Below are 13,769 nucleotides of genomic sequence, written 5' to 3' on the forward strand. Positions count from 1 at the left end.
TGTCAAATGCTTTTTCTGCATCAATGGATATGATTATATGGTTTTTATCTCTCAGTTTGTTTATGTGGTATATCACATTTATTGATTTGCGGATATTGTACCATCCTTGCATCCCCGAAATAAATCCCACTTGGTCATGGTGTATGATCTTTCTAACGTAATGCTGGATTCAATTTGCTAGAATTTTGTTGAGGATTTTGGCGCCTATGTTTATGAGGTATATTGGCCTGTAATTCTCTTTCTTTGTATTGTCTTTATCTGGTTTTGGGATTAGGGTAATGCTGGCTTCGTAGAAAGAACTTGGAAGTGTTCCTTCCTCTTGAATTTTTTGGCATAGTCTGAGGAAGATAGGTTATATTTCTTTGAATGTTTGATAAAACTCCCTTGTGAAGCTGTCTGGTCTGGGGCTTTTGTTTGTTGGAAGTTTTTTTCATTATTGCTTCAATTTCCTCCATAATTATTGGCCTATTCAGATTTTTTTTATTCCTCTGGTTGAGTTTTGGAAGGTCCTATTTTTTTAGGAATACTAGTATGTGCATTTTTTCTAGGTTGACCAGTTTGTTGGAGTAGAGTTGCTCATAGTATTTTTTTACGATTCTTCGTATTTCTGTGGGGTCCATTGTTATTTCACCTCTTTCATTTCTGATTTTGTTTATTTGGGTCCTCTCTCTTTGCTTCTTAATGAGCCTGGCTAGAGGTTCATCAATCTTGTTTATCCTTTCAAAGAACCAGCTCTTGGTTTCATTGATCTTTTGTATTGTTTTTTTTTTGGTCTCTATGTCATTTATTTCTGCTCTGATCTTTATTATTTCCTTCCTTCTGCTCACTCTGGGCTTTTCTTGTTGCTCTCTTTCTAATTTTTCAAGTTGCAGAGTTAGATGGTTTATTACCAGTTTTTCTTGTTTTTTGAGGTAGGCCTGTAATGCTATGAACTTCCCTCTCAGGATTGCTTTCACTGTGTCCCAAAGATTTTGGATTTTTGTGTTTTCATTATCATTTTTATTTCTTCTTTGGTCTCTTTGTTAACCCAGTCATTGTTTAATAGTATGCTATTCAGCCTTCAAGTGTTTCAATTTTTGTGATTGTTTATTCTGTAGTTGATTTCTAATTTTATGCCTTTGTGATCTGAGAAGATGCTTGATATGATTTCAATCCTCTTGAATTTGGAGAGACTTTGCCTGTGTCCCAGTATATGGTCTTTGAAAATGTCCCATGTGCGCTTGAAAAGAATGTATATTCTGTAGTTTGGGGGTGGAATGTTCTAAAGATGTCAATTAAGTCCATCTGATCTACAGTAGGTCCTCGGGTTACGTCAGAGATTCATTCCTATGGCATGATGTAACACGATTTTTGCCGTAAGTCCGAATCCACCTACATAAGCACCTACATCACTCACATGGAGCACATACACAGCGGTAATGAAGTGAAACAGTAAAAAAACATTTTAAAAGAAAGATAACAATTCCTGACCTTTACTTGTGGTAAATAAATAATAAAAAACATAAAGCACATATGTACATACATTGAACTTTTTTTTAATATATAAATACTGTAAATGGGAGATGGTGATGTAACCACAAAATGATTTATGTTGAGTCCGACATAACCCGAGGACTGCCTGTAGTGAGTCATTTAGGATTGATGTTTCTTTGCTAATTTTTTGTCTAGAGCAGCAGTTCTCAACCTGTGGGTCTCGACCCCTTTGGGGGTCGAACGACCCTTTCACAGGGGTCGCCTAAGACCATCGAAAAACACATATAAAATTACATATTGTTTTTGTGATTAATCACTATGCTTTAATTATGTTCAATTTGTAATAATGAAATTGGGGGTCACCACAACATGAGGAACTGTATTAAAGGGTCGCGGCATTAGGAAGGTTGAGAACCACTGTAGTCTAATGTGTATTGTTGTCGATCTCTCCTTTGATATCTTCCAGAAGTTTTTTTATGTATTTGGGTGCTCCTGCATTGGGTGCATAAATGTTTACCAGAGTTATATCCTCTTGTTGTATCGATCCCTTTAGAATTATGAAGTGGCCTTTCTTGTCTCTTGTTATGGTCTTCACTTTGAGGTCTATTTTGTAAGATATAAGTATTGCTACCCCAGCTTTTTTTTCATTTCCATTTGCCTGATAGATATTTTTCTATCCCTTCACTTTCAGTCTGTGTGAGTCCCTTGTTCTGAGGTGGGTCTCCTATAGACAGCATATATATGGGTCATGTTTTCTTATCCATTCAGTCACTTGATTTCTTTTGATTGCAGCATTTAATCCATTTATGTTTAATGTTATTATTGATAGGTACTTGTTTGTAGCCATTTCTGTACTTTATGCCTGTGTTCCTTTCTATTTCTTCTTTTTACAGAAATGCATTTACTTTAGCATTACTTGGATTGCTGGTTTGATAATGATAAACTCCCTTAGCATTTTTTTGTCTTCGAAGCTCCTGCTTTCCCCTTCAATTTTGATTGATAGTCTTGCTGGATAGAGTATTCTTTGCTTTGCATCACTTTGTATACTTCCTTCCATTCCCTTTTGCTTAATGTGTTTCTGTTGAGAAATCATTTGATAATATGATGGGGGATCCTTTGTAGGTAACTCTCTTGCAGCCTTTAAGATTCTCTCTTTGTCTTTAACATTTGCCATTGTAATCATGACGTGTCTTGGTGTGGGTCTTTTGGGATTCATCTTGCTTGGGACTCTCTGTACTTGTGTAACTTTTTTCTTCCCCATATCCAGGAAGTTTTCTGTCATTATTTCTTCCAATAGATTTTCTAATCCTTGCTGCTCTTCTTGTCCTCCTGGCAGCCCTGTCATACATGTTACTTCATTTTGTGTTGTCCGAAAGCTTCCTTAGGCTCTCCTGCTTTTTAATCTTTTTCTCCAGTTGCTGTTCAGATTGGGCTTGTTTCTCTACCTTATCTTCTAACTCACTAATTTGGTACTCTGCTTCCATAATGTTTTTGATTATAGCTATATCACTTTTGATTTCTTCCTGATTTTTGCATAGGTTGTTGATTTTCTCATCCATCTGGTGTATGAACTCTACGACCATTACGCTGAATTCTTTTTCTGTCATGTTGCATGCCTCTATTTCACTAATTTCTTTTCTTGGCAATGCCTCTTTTTCTTTCCTCTGGGGATTGTTTCGTTGTCTCCCCATTCTAACTATCACCAGAAGGTTCAAATGCCGAGTTGGAGAGGCCTGGGCCATGTGCAGTGGGAGCTTCATGCCACCCGGGTGTCATTGAAGAGCTCTGACACCAAGACGTGTGACTGCCATGGGTTGGTGGGAGCCATGCTCGCCCAGGATCAGAGTCACCAGTGCTCAGTGCGGCCTCGTGCGTGCACCTAGAATCAGGGCCCCCGCCTGCGTGACGCTGAAAAAAGAGACCCCACTGGCGTGTGCCTAAAATCAGAGTCCCCTAGCGCATGGCAAGAGTCAGAGTCCCCCTATGCCCGCGTCGAGAATTAAGTATCAAGTCTCTGTTGCTTGGTGCGGCCTCGCGCCAAGAATCGGTCTCTGTATGCGCATGCACCAAGAATTAGAGTCACTGGCTCTTAGTGTGCATGCACTGGGAATCAGGGATCCCAGGTGCATGTGATGAGAAACAGAGTCAAGTCACTAGTGCTCAGTGCTTCCTCTCACCAGAGAATCGGGGTCCCTGGTCTGCTTGGGGGACCGGGTTGCACAGCCACCCTGTGTCAGCAGGAGGTCCACTCTTGCGCTGCGGGAGACAGACTTCCGTGTCCGCTTGCCCAAAATCAAAGTCAGGTGGCACTGCCGCCCTGTGTGGGCATGGGTTCTGGTCACACGATTGCACGCTGCGTGAAGCAGATTCCCAGTTTCCCGCGCCCAGGCTCAAATTTAGGTAGCAGAGCTGCCCTGTGTGGGCAGAAGGCTTGCTTGCGCGGTGTGGGTCTAGCAGTTCCTATGGCACTGCAGCAAGCCTGCAGGGAGGGGGATGGGCTCTGTGACTCACCGAAATCTGCAGCCAGGATGTCTGGATTCTTAGTGTCTGTGGGTCTGCAGCTGTGGTCGCAGGTCTTTGTTCCTAGTGGCTATAGCGTCCCGGTTTGCATCTGAGACCAGAATGGGTGGTGCTGAGGCTAGGATCCTAGTCCCAAGCAGTTCTGTTTCTCAAGATGGTTTGGTCTCTGTGCCTGCGCTGGCCACCCCCGGAGTGTCCACGGTGGCAGCGGGGTTTCACCATCTAAGACTGCCCAGTTTGGCAGCCCCTTGGAAGACCTACAGCATCTAACTGTCCCTAGCTCGCTCACACACCCACACCACACGTCCACCCACTCCTCTATCGCTCCCTCACTCTCTCACACACACTCTCTTGCTGGTCACCATCTTTTCTCTCCAGAGAATTGGGATATTTTTTTCTTCTGTGCAACCTTCTCTGGTTTAGGAACAATCTCCTCTTTTTCATTAAGGATCATCTCAATGTCGCAGGGAGAGCTCATGTGGGTTAATCCGCCCATGAGCTCTCCACATCCTCTCCAGCACTTGTTGTTTGTTGATTTGTTGATGATAGCCAGTCTGACAGGTATAAATCTAAACTCTTAAGTTCAGCATTGCTCTCTGCATTTTTAAGATGTGCAGCAAAAATTCAGCACTCTTTGGGCCACCAACTCTGTATCCAGTCCCACTGTTTCTCCTGGGCACACCTACCAACACCACCATTGTAACGACAGAATGGCACACTACTTCTGTAAAGTGACATCCTTCAGATACTTGGTGGCTTTTTGAATATGCATACCCTTAATGGCCTGCACAGTTTCACAGGTATTCTTAAAGTGAACATGAAGATTTAAGCCTCTTGATTTGCATGATTTTGTGGGGTTTTCTGGGTCAAGTGAAAAGCAAACTATTTTGACAGGTCACCTCCAGCCACTTTGGGGATCCAATCTAATTTTCCAAGTATGAGTTTGGTAATATTTTTGGCAATATGGTTATACTTTATAATAATTAATTTTTCAAAGAGATTTGATAATTGAATCAAAGATCACAATTAATTTAAAGTTTATTTTATATAAAAACTCATGGGTTTTTATATACAGTTTATATTTACAGTTCACTTCTGGCTTTTTTTAAAAAAAAACAGTACATCAAAATACTTAGCTCTATGCTGTTATGCCATTTAAAATTACACCTTTATGAGAAAAAATAGAAAGTGGTAAAATGAGGTAATAAATATGTGAGGATTTTCGTATAGTGACTGAATCATTATAATACCTTTGATCTTCTTGGTCATTTAATTAAAACAAAGTCAGCCTTAGTCTGTGAAGCATTAGTGGGTTTAAGATTTTTCTACATTCTCTTCAGTAGTTATAAATGTAAATATTTAACATTTATAATTGGTATACTTAGGTAGGTCATGACTTTTTTAAAAAAAAATTGTTGATTTTTAGAAAGAGAGGAAGGGAGAGAAAGAGAGAGAGAAACATTGATTGGCTGCCTCCTGTGTGCCTTCTACCAGGGATGGAGCCCAAAACCCGGGCATGTGCCCTGACCGGGAATTGAGCTGGTAACCTTTCGATGCATGGGATGATGCCCAATCAACAGAGCCTCACCAGCCAGGGCAGGATTTCTTTTCAGGGTTCCAGGTTTAAAAACCATTTGTACTTTTTCTTTGTGCATCTAGATCTTAGATGTTCATAAAGAAACATCTGAATGGGTTTAAATATGTATATCTAACCTAGATATAGTGGAATTCATTTATGTACTTTTATTTTTTTCCTTCTCCATATTCATTTAAACAAGTATTTGGCATTCATACCACCCAGAAGGAGCTCTTTGATGTTGTGGCTAATCCCTTGGTAGATGACCTCATTCATGGCAAAAATGGTATGCTTCTTGGAGTTTTGTTGTATTTTCCTTTTTCTCCCGCTCTGATAAAACTTTTTTTGATATTTGTATATTTGATTTATGTTTGGCCTTATTCAGATTCGGTAGGTGGTGTTAAACCTGCTTTTTTGAGCTGGTTATTTTTATTTATTTATTTTTATTTTTTTAGAGAGGAAGGGGGAGGGATAGAAAGTTAGAAACATCAATGAGAGAGAAACATCACTGATTGGCTGTCTCATGCACGACCCCTATTGAGGATCAGGCATGTGCCCTGATCGGGAATCTAACCAGTGACCTCTTGGTTCATGGGTTGACACTCAAGCACTGAGCCACACTGGTCAGGCGCTGAGCTGGTTAATTTTAAGTGTTTTTTAATACAATGAGTACTACAAGTGGAGGACTTTTGTGATATAACCCAGTGTGACATGCTCTGTTGTAGGTCTCCTTTTCACATATGGTGTGACGGGAAGTGGGAAGACTCACACCATGACTGGTTCCCCAGGGGAAGGAGGGCTGCTTCCTCGTTGTCTGGACATGATCTTTAACAGTGTAGGGTCCTTTCAGGCTAAAAGATATGTAAGTACAATTCTTTTATGTTGTAACAGTTTCACTTGACACAGGGACCAAGATACCTGTGGATACAGTAGCATTATGGGAGAACTAATTGGATACATTTTGAAACCTTAAATATGTTTAAATAAATTTCTCAGTTCTCAAATATATTTCTTACAATGTAAGTCAAGTTCTCAAAATCATGATCTGACTTTTGCCCCCACTTCAGGTTTTTAAATCTAATGATAGGAATAGCATGGATATACAGTGTGAAGTTGATGCCTTATTAGAACGGCAGAAAAGAGAGGCCATACCCAACCCAAAGACCCCTTCTAGCAAGTAAGTAATTGCATTTGTCTACAATGCTGGCCTGAAGGGCACGCTGCCTGATGGTTTCCTCAGGCATAGGGAATGATGCACATGAAATAGAGGTTGTCTGACAAGTGGTCATTAGTGAGATCAAAGATGAGGAATGTTCTTAAGTAACTTTATTGGCTCAGATGTTCCCTTTGTTTATGAACACACTGTCCTTGAATCACTGCTTAGAGAAGGTGCCACTCTGAGTGGGAGAGGGTGTAAAAGCCTGTGCTGTTTACCTGGGAGGACATGGGAGTATTGTTGGCTGATGGTGAGTGAATAAAGTTCTTTGTGCATTTCTGCTTGTAAGGCAGGACATTTCTGCTATATCTTTTAGCTTCCTCTTGGGATCATTCATGTTTGATATTAATTCACAATGTGGAAAATTAGACTTTCTGGCTTTTTCCCCTTTTTCAGGCGACAAATAGATCCAGAGTTCGCAGATATGATAAATGTTCAAGAATTTTGCAAAGCAGAAGAAGTTGATGAGGATAGTGTCTATGGCGTGTTTGTCTCTTATATTGAAATATATAATAATTACATATATGATCTACTGGAAGAGGTGCCGTTTGATCCCATAAAACCTAAGTAAGTAGTGAAGATAGTCCCTGCTTAGCTGCTTAATCTTGGGGCAGTCACTCACCTCAGTGAGCCTTAAATAGGAGTAATGCTTATTTTTGTTTTCAAAATGAAATATAACTGTGTATCATGCAACTGGTGCTTGATGATTCATTTTATTATCTAGGTATATAGATGTGCTGGGGACCTAGTGGATTAAAGCATTTAAGGAGGAAACCTGACATTATTTTTGAAAACTCTTGTCCCTGAGCTCTATTTTAAGAAGGAAAAAGGAAGTGTCACTATCCATGTGCCCTGAGGCTACCTTTCAAAAAAAAAAAGTGACACTGAGTGTTGGGAGTTTGAAGCCATTTTAACCATTTGTCTTGGTGATCTCTACAGAATGGAGCCTAAAGCTGTTGTCTGTACAACTAATATTCACAGACCTTCCCTCATTGATTAATATGAAATGACATCTCTATTGTCATTCTGCCAGAGTTAAATGACTACTCCATGTCCTTGAGTCTTGGCCTGCTGAGAATGAAGACCAATTACAACCTGACATCACAAACAATGAATCTGCATTTATGCCAGAGCTAACTCTGGAATCCCATGTCTAATATTAATATTTTGTTCTTGAGTTTATGGTTTTGTTCTTAAGCTAAATGCTTATCTTCAACTAGAGGCCTGGTGCATGAAATTCATGCATGGGTAGGGTCCCTAGGCCTGGCCTGTGATCAGGGCCAATCGGGGCCTTCCAGCTGCCTGCCGGGGCCTCCCTTCCCCTGCTGTCAGCCAGAGCCTTCCTTTGTTCTGTGCCACCCCCTGGTTGTCATCGCATGTCATAGTGAGCAGTCAAACTCCTGGTCGAACTCCCAAGGGGACACTTTGCATATTAACCTTTTATATATATAGATGCCCTCTTCATTAGGGCCTTTCAGGACATAAATAATATAAAAATCTGTGTCATATATTTAACTTTTGTGTGTATGTCTAATCCAACATTATTGGAGAAAGAGTTGGATTTAGGAAACCATTGTACTGAGAACACTTGTCAGTATATCCACTTTTACTTACATTAAACAGTGTATAGACTAATTACTTTCCCATTTGTTTCAAAGTGTCAGTTCTGGCCCTAGCTGGTTTGGCTCAGTGGATAGAGCATTGGCCTATGGACTGAAGGGTCCCAGGTTCGATTCTGGCCAAGGGCACATGCCCAGGTTGCGTTCTCAATCCCCAGTAGTGGGTGTGCAGGAAGCAGCCAATCAGTGATTCTCATCATTGATGTTTCTATCTCTCCCTCTCCTTTTTTCTCTAAAATCAATAAAAATATATTAATTAAAATTTAAAAAAAAACAACAGTGTCAGTTCTGCATACCCATTTTTTCTAAACTTTTATGATGTTATTCACTGCTAACAGTCAGTTTCATGTCTGCACATGTGCCAAGTTTTTGTTTGTCCTAAATAAGGTTATTTTCATAGGAGCCTATTATCTTGATTTTATTTCATTATACAAAAGGACTGACAAATATGACTTGTGTGCCTTCCTTGTAATATTAATTGTAACTCGAATAAACTCACAAGGTGCTTATTTGGCACTGAGTTCAGTTTTAATTTGTTAAGGTGGTGTATTACCTGCTTTTTTTAACTGATTAATGTTTAGTGTGTGTGTTTTTTAATATAATGTAGAAATATTGCATTGGAGGATTTTTAAGATACAACTCATTGTGACTGTCACATACTGTGGACTGAATGTGTTACTATGAGATGGCTGCTGTAGAAACAGTAACTTTACCTTATTCCTTTGGTAGGTGGAACAGTTGCAGCACACCCGTGAGGAACACAGACTTTGTGTATGTGATTGTGTTGACTTTTTTCTTCTTCTTTTTATAAGGAGAAGGGTGCAGATATACTAGTGTTTGGCATCTGTGGAGTGTTTGTACGTAGGTGGTTTTTCATTGGCACTTTGCTGTCTGCTACCAATGAGCCCCTCCTTGCTTCCTAAAAAAAATCAGCCATTTAGTGGGTGATGGTGGCTGATAAATGTTTTTATCTCCACCACTCACAAGACTGAGGCCAAACAAGCAGTGCCCCTTCCCATCTTATCATACAGACTAAAACTTGACCAGCCATTTTGGAAGGATTGCCACTCCTGGTACATACCAAACTCTCTCTGAATTTTTTTTTTTTTTCTGACCCTGAGGTCAGAATCAGCTCTGTCTATTAATCTTTTAAATTTAGGGAAATACTAAATTTTGATGCTTAACTTGTGCATGTAATGTTGCTACAATACTACTATGATCTCTAATTGTTTAGTGTTATATCGTGTACTTTGTTAGAACAAATTAGAGCAAAACTTTTAAAACAAAATGAGTTTTTATAACTAATCTTGACTGTATATCCTTAAAGTTTCCTGTTTAATATTTTTCTGGGTTCTTGCTTAGGTTTATTCCCATTATAACAATGGATGTTATGTTGCCTGGCATTTTAGATAACTCAATTTATTAATAACTCTCTAACTCACAATTTAGCAAACTTGTATATTTTTTCTTTCCCATAGACCTCTACAATCTAAATTGCTTCGTGAAGACAAGAATCATAATATGTATGTTGCAGGATGTACAGAAGTAGAAGTAAAATCTACTGAAGAGGCTTTTGAAGTTTTCTGGAAAGGTTAGAATTAAAATTAGAAAACTATAAAATGATAAATATATTTGACCAGCAGTACTTTTTGGCTTAGTAGAAAGTGTGTATAACCCTAGCCAGTGTGGCTCAGTTGGTTGAATATCATTCCTCTGCACCAAAAGGTTGCCAGTTCGATTCCTGGTCAGGGCACATGATTATGGGCTCGATCCCCAGTAGGAACATGCAGGAGGCAGCCAATCACTGTTTTCTCTCCCTCTTCTTGCTCTCTCTGAAAATCAATTTAAAAAGGAAGATGAAAAAAAGCATATATAATGCAATGGCTGAGTTCAGATTTGGGCAATTATTTTTTTTCCTGTCATTATAGGCCAGAAAAAGAGACGTATTGCTAACACACATTTGAATCGTGAGTCCAGCCGTTCCCATAGTGTATTCAATATTAAATTAGTTCAAGCTCCACTGGATGCAGATGGAGACAATGTCTTACAGGTAAGTTGTAATGTATCGAATTTTTAAACTGAATACTTAATTTTTGGAATTAGAATTAAATCGGAGGTTTTGTTGCAATGAAGATTGCTCACAGTGAAGGCGAACCTATGACACACGTGTCAGGTGACACGCGAACTCATTTTTTTGGTTGATTTTTCTTTGTTAAATGGCATTTAAATATATAAAATAAATATCAAAATATAAGTCTTTGTTTTACTATGGTTGCAAATATCAAAAAATTTCTGTATGTGACACGGCACCAGAGTTAAGTTAGGGTTTTTCAAAATGTTGACACGCCGAGCTCAAAAGTTCGCCATCACTGCTAGAACAAAGATTTTTAACTGGTGTGCCACAGAAATTTTTTTTTTAGTTTATTAAAATGTAATTTAAAACTTATTTTTACCAGTACATATATTAATTTTTTAAATTTTACCAGCTGTTAAAGCATTTTCAGAAATCAGACATTTGCTTCTGCTTTATTGCACAAGGTTTATAAGAAAATATTAATTTTTAACTAGAAAACATAAAAATGCTTTCTGTACAGAAGAGACCATCTGATTTTTTATATATGTCTGCCCAAAAAGTAACAGACTTTCACACGATACCAAGCTGGACAGGTGTTTCCTCAGGTCGAGTACAAAGCACTGTGTAATCCAGCCTAAGATACTTAATCCAAACTGTATCATTCTTCATTACAAATCTAGATGCTACTCAGGGTGGTTCTTATACTTAAAAAGTGAGCCCTTGCCAGGTAGCCCAGTGTTAGAGCATCATCCCTATACACCAGAGGCAGGGACCTTTTTTCTGTCAAGGGCCTTTTGGATATTTATAACATTCTTCGGCCACCAAAATTATTAACTTAAAAATTAGCCTGCTATATTTGGTCAAATACATAATTAACTCATCCCTAATGCCGTGGCAGGGCCAAGACAAATGATTTTGCAGGTCTTATATTGCCCATGGGGCAGATGTTCCCCACCCCTGCTATACACCAAGGTTGTGGGTTTGATTCCAGTCAGGGCACATGCAAGAATCAACCAATGAATACATAACGGATGGAACAGCAAAATGATGTTTCTCTCTCTCCTTTCCTTCCTTCCCTCCCCTTCCTCTGTTTCTCTCTCTCTCAAAATCAAAATTTTTTTTAAAAGTTGTACATTTTGCCAAAACCAGTTTGGTTCAGTGGATAGAGCGTTGGCCTGCGGACTGAAAGGTCCCAGGTTCGATTCCGGTCAAGGGCATGTACCTGGGTTGCGGGCATATCCCCAGTGGGAGATGTGCAGGAGGCAGCTGATCGATGTTTCTCTCTCATCGATGTTTCTAACTCTTTATCTCTCTCCCTTCCTCTCTGTGAAAAATCAATAAAATATATAAAATAAAATAAAAGTTGTATATTTTATTGTGAGCATTCTGATTATCTTACATATTAAAAATAATGCTTCCAACTTATTAGCCATTTGCAAGTTTTTTTCCTCCATGCAGATTATCTCTGGCAACTGTTTTTAATGACTATTAAATGATCTTTATGCTGATTAAAAACATCAAGTTAAATACACATTTAAAATCTAGGTCTTTAATTTTTAAAATAGAAAAATCAGTTTATAAATTTGTGTCATAAAAATTAGTGTCAAGACCATCAAGATGGCCTTCAATTGTTTTATATTGGTTGGTTCTCCCTGCAAGAATTTTTAAAACAAGTAACACCTGACCATTTAGTAGGCGCACTGACCTATTTTCCCTTAGATTGTCAAATTGAAAAAAATGACAGCCAACACAATAGCCATCTAGTGTGAATGAATCAAAATTATACTTTTTTTGTCAGATAGGCAAAAAATATATTTTGTGGTGTGCCACAGAATTTTAGTAACTAGTTTATGTGTGCCATGAAATGAAAAAAGTTGAAAATCGCTCCTCTAGGATTAATATATGTAGGTGTTGGTTTTAATTATTCTGTTAGATGTGCAGTTTTGGAAAACTAACCTGGATTTTTGCTATGAAAAAGGTTTACAAATCTTTATAAATAAGAATTTGTGATCCATTGTTTTACCTTTGAAAACTCATTTTGTATGTGGAAATTCAGTTAATGTTTTTAAACTGTCAGCAATTAACTTTCCAGGGTAGGATTAGTTCAGGAGATGTCCAATTCTAAATGGTTCTTCTCTTGGCTGATCTATTGGTCACTGTTTATTGCAGGGACTGTCGCACTACAAGGCTTACATCAATTAGTAACCACACTTGAGCCCAAATATAAATTATTTAATAACTTTAAGCTAGTAAAGTGTAATTCTATTCAAAATACATTATGAAATTGTGGTATCACGAAAGTTTCCAGATGGCAGGAAGAAATGGTACAGCATGGTACTGAAGGATTCGAATTTTTTTTTTTTTTTTACAGTGTAAAATTTTTATATTTAGAATTAGGCAGCTGGACTCAGTTTAGATTATTCCAATTTTTTTGGCAACATCCAAAGCATCATAGTCAGGAGCCAGTCGAACATAAGCCTTCTTCTCACCATCAGGCCTGATCAGGGTGTTGACGTTGGCCATGTCAATGTCATAGAGCTTCTTCATAGCCTGTTTGATATGGTGCTTGTTGGCCCTGACATCCACAATGAACACTAGTGTATTGTCTTCTATCATCTTCATGGCTGACTCGGTAGTCAGGGGGAATTTGATGATGGCATAGTGGTCAAGCATATTTCTCCTGGGTGCGCTCTTCCAAGAATATTTAAGCTGCCTCCAAAGCCTTAGTGTCTTCAGCCATCGGAAGATGGGTGACATGCGGATCTTCTTTTTTGTGTGGCTGTAGACGCCTTTCAACACTGCTTTCTTTGCCTTCAAAGCCTTTGCTTTGACTTCGGCTTTGGGAGGGGCAGGGGCTTCCTTCTTAGCTTTCAGCGCCATCTTTGTAAAAAAGCCAGGATTTGAATTTTGATTTCCTTTTAATGCCCTGGCTATTTGACCTTATTGTAATAAACTCCTCATATAAAGTTCTTAATCCTATGTTTGGCTTATAGTCAACACTTGATAAATGTTAGCTAGAAAATGGTTATAAATCAAGCTTCCATATACACTCGGTTTCCTTTGAATCACATCTAACATTACGATGTCAGTTACGTAACTCTTGACTTTTATTTCTTTTTTTTAAAATATATTTTATTGTCGAAACCGGTTTGGCTCAGTGGATAGAGCGTCGGCCTGCGGACTCAAGGGTCCCAGGTTCGATTCCGGTCAAGGGCACGTACCTGGGTTGCGGGCACATCCCCAGTGGGAGATGTGCAGGAGACAGCTGATCGATGTTCTCTCTCATCGATG

The 13,769-nt window shown here is 38.8% G+C and overlaps 2 protein-coding genes across 2 annotated transcripts in view; one reads left to right on the forward strand and one right to left on the reverse strand.

Annotated features, from left to right (window-relative positions):
* Window positions 1–6,294: 6,294 nt before the first annotated feature.
* LOC102426687 (kinesin-like protein KIF23) overlaps window positions 6,295–13,769 on the forward strand; it is a 15,533-nt gene continuing 8,058 nt past the window's right edge. The window contains exons 1-6 of the mRNA XM_023748085.1: window positions 6,295–6,432; window positions 6,639–6,746; window positions 7,182–7,352; window positions 9,134–9,175; window positions 9,883–9,995; window positions 10,333–10,454. Of these exons, the coding sequence (XP_023603853.1) occupies window positions 6,664–6,746; window positions 7,182–7,352; window positions 9,134–9,175; window positions 9,883–9,995; window positions 10,333–10,454 (531 nt within the window). The 5' untranslated portion in view covers window positions 6,295–6,432; window positions 6,639–6,663. The remainder of the gene's footprint in view (window positions 6,433–6,638; window positions 6,747–7,181; window positions 7,353–9,133; window positions 9,176–9,882; window positions 9,996–10,332; window positions 10,455–13,769) is intronic.
* LOC106695344 (60S ribosomal protein L23a-like) overlaps window positions 12,830–13,769 on the reverse strand; it is a 17,633-nt gene continuing 16,693 nt past the window's right edge. Inside the window, exon 2 of the mRNA XM_023748086.1 lies at window positions 12,830–13,358. Within this exon, the coding sequence (XP_023603854.1) occupies window positions 12,891–13,358 (468 nt within the window). The 3' untranslated portion in view covers window positions 12,830–12,890. The remainder of the gene's footprint in view (window positions 13,359–13,769) is intronic.

The sequence above is a fragment of the Myotis lucifugus genome, unplaced genomic scaffold (assembly GCF_000147115.1).
Source record: "Myotis lucifugus unplaced genomic scaffold, Myoluc2.0 scaffold_1128, whole genome shotgun sequence".
NCBI lineage: Eukaryota > Metazoa > Chordata > Mammalia > Chiroptera > Vespertilionidae > Myotis > Myotis lucifugus.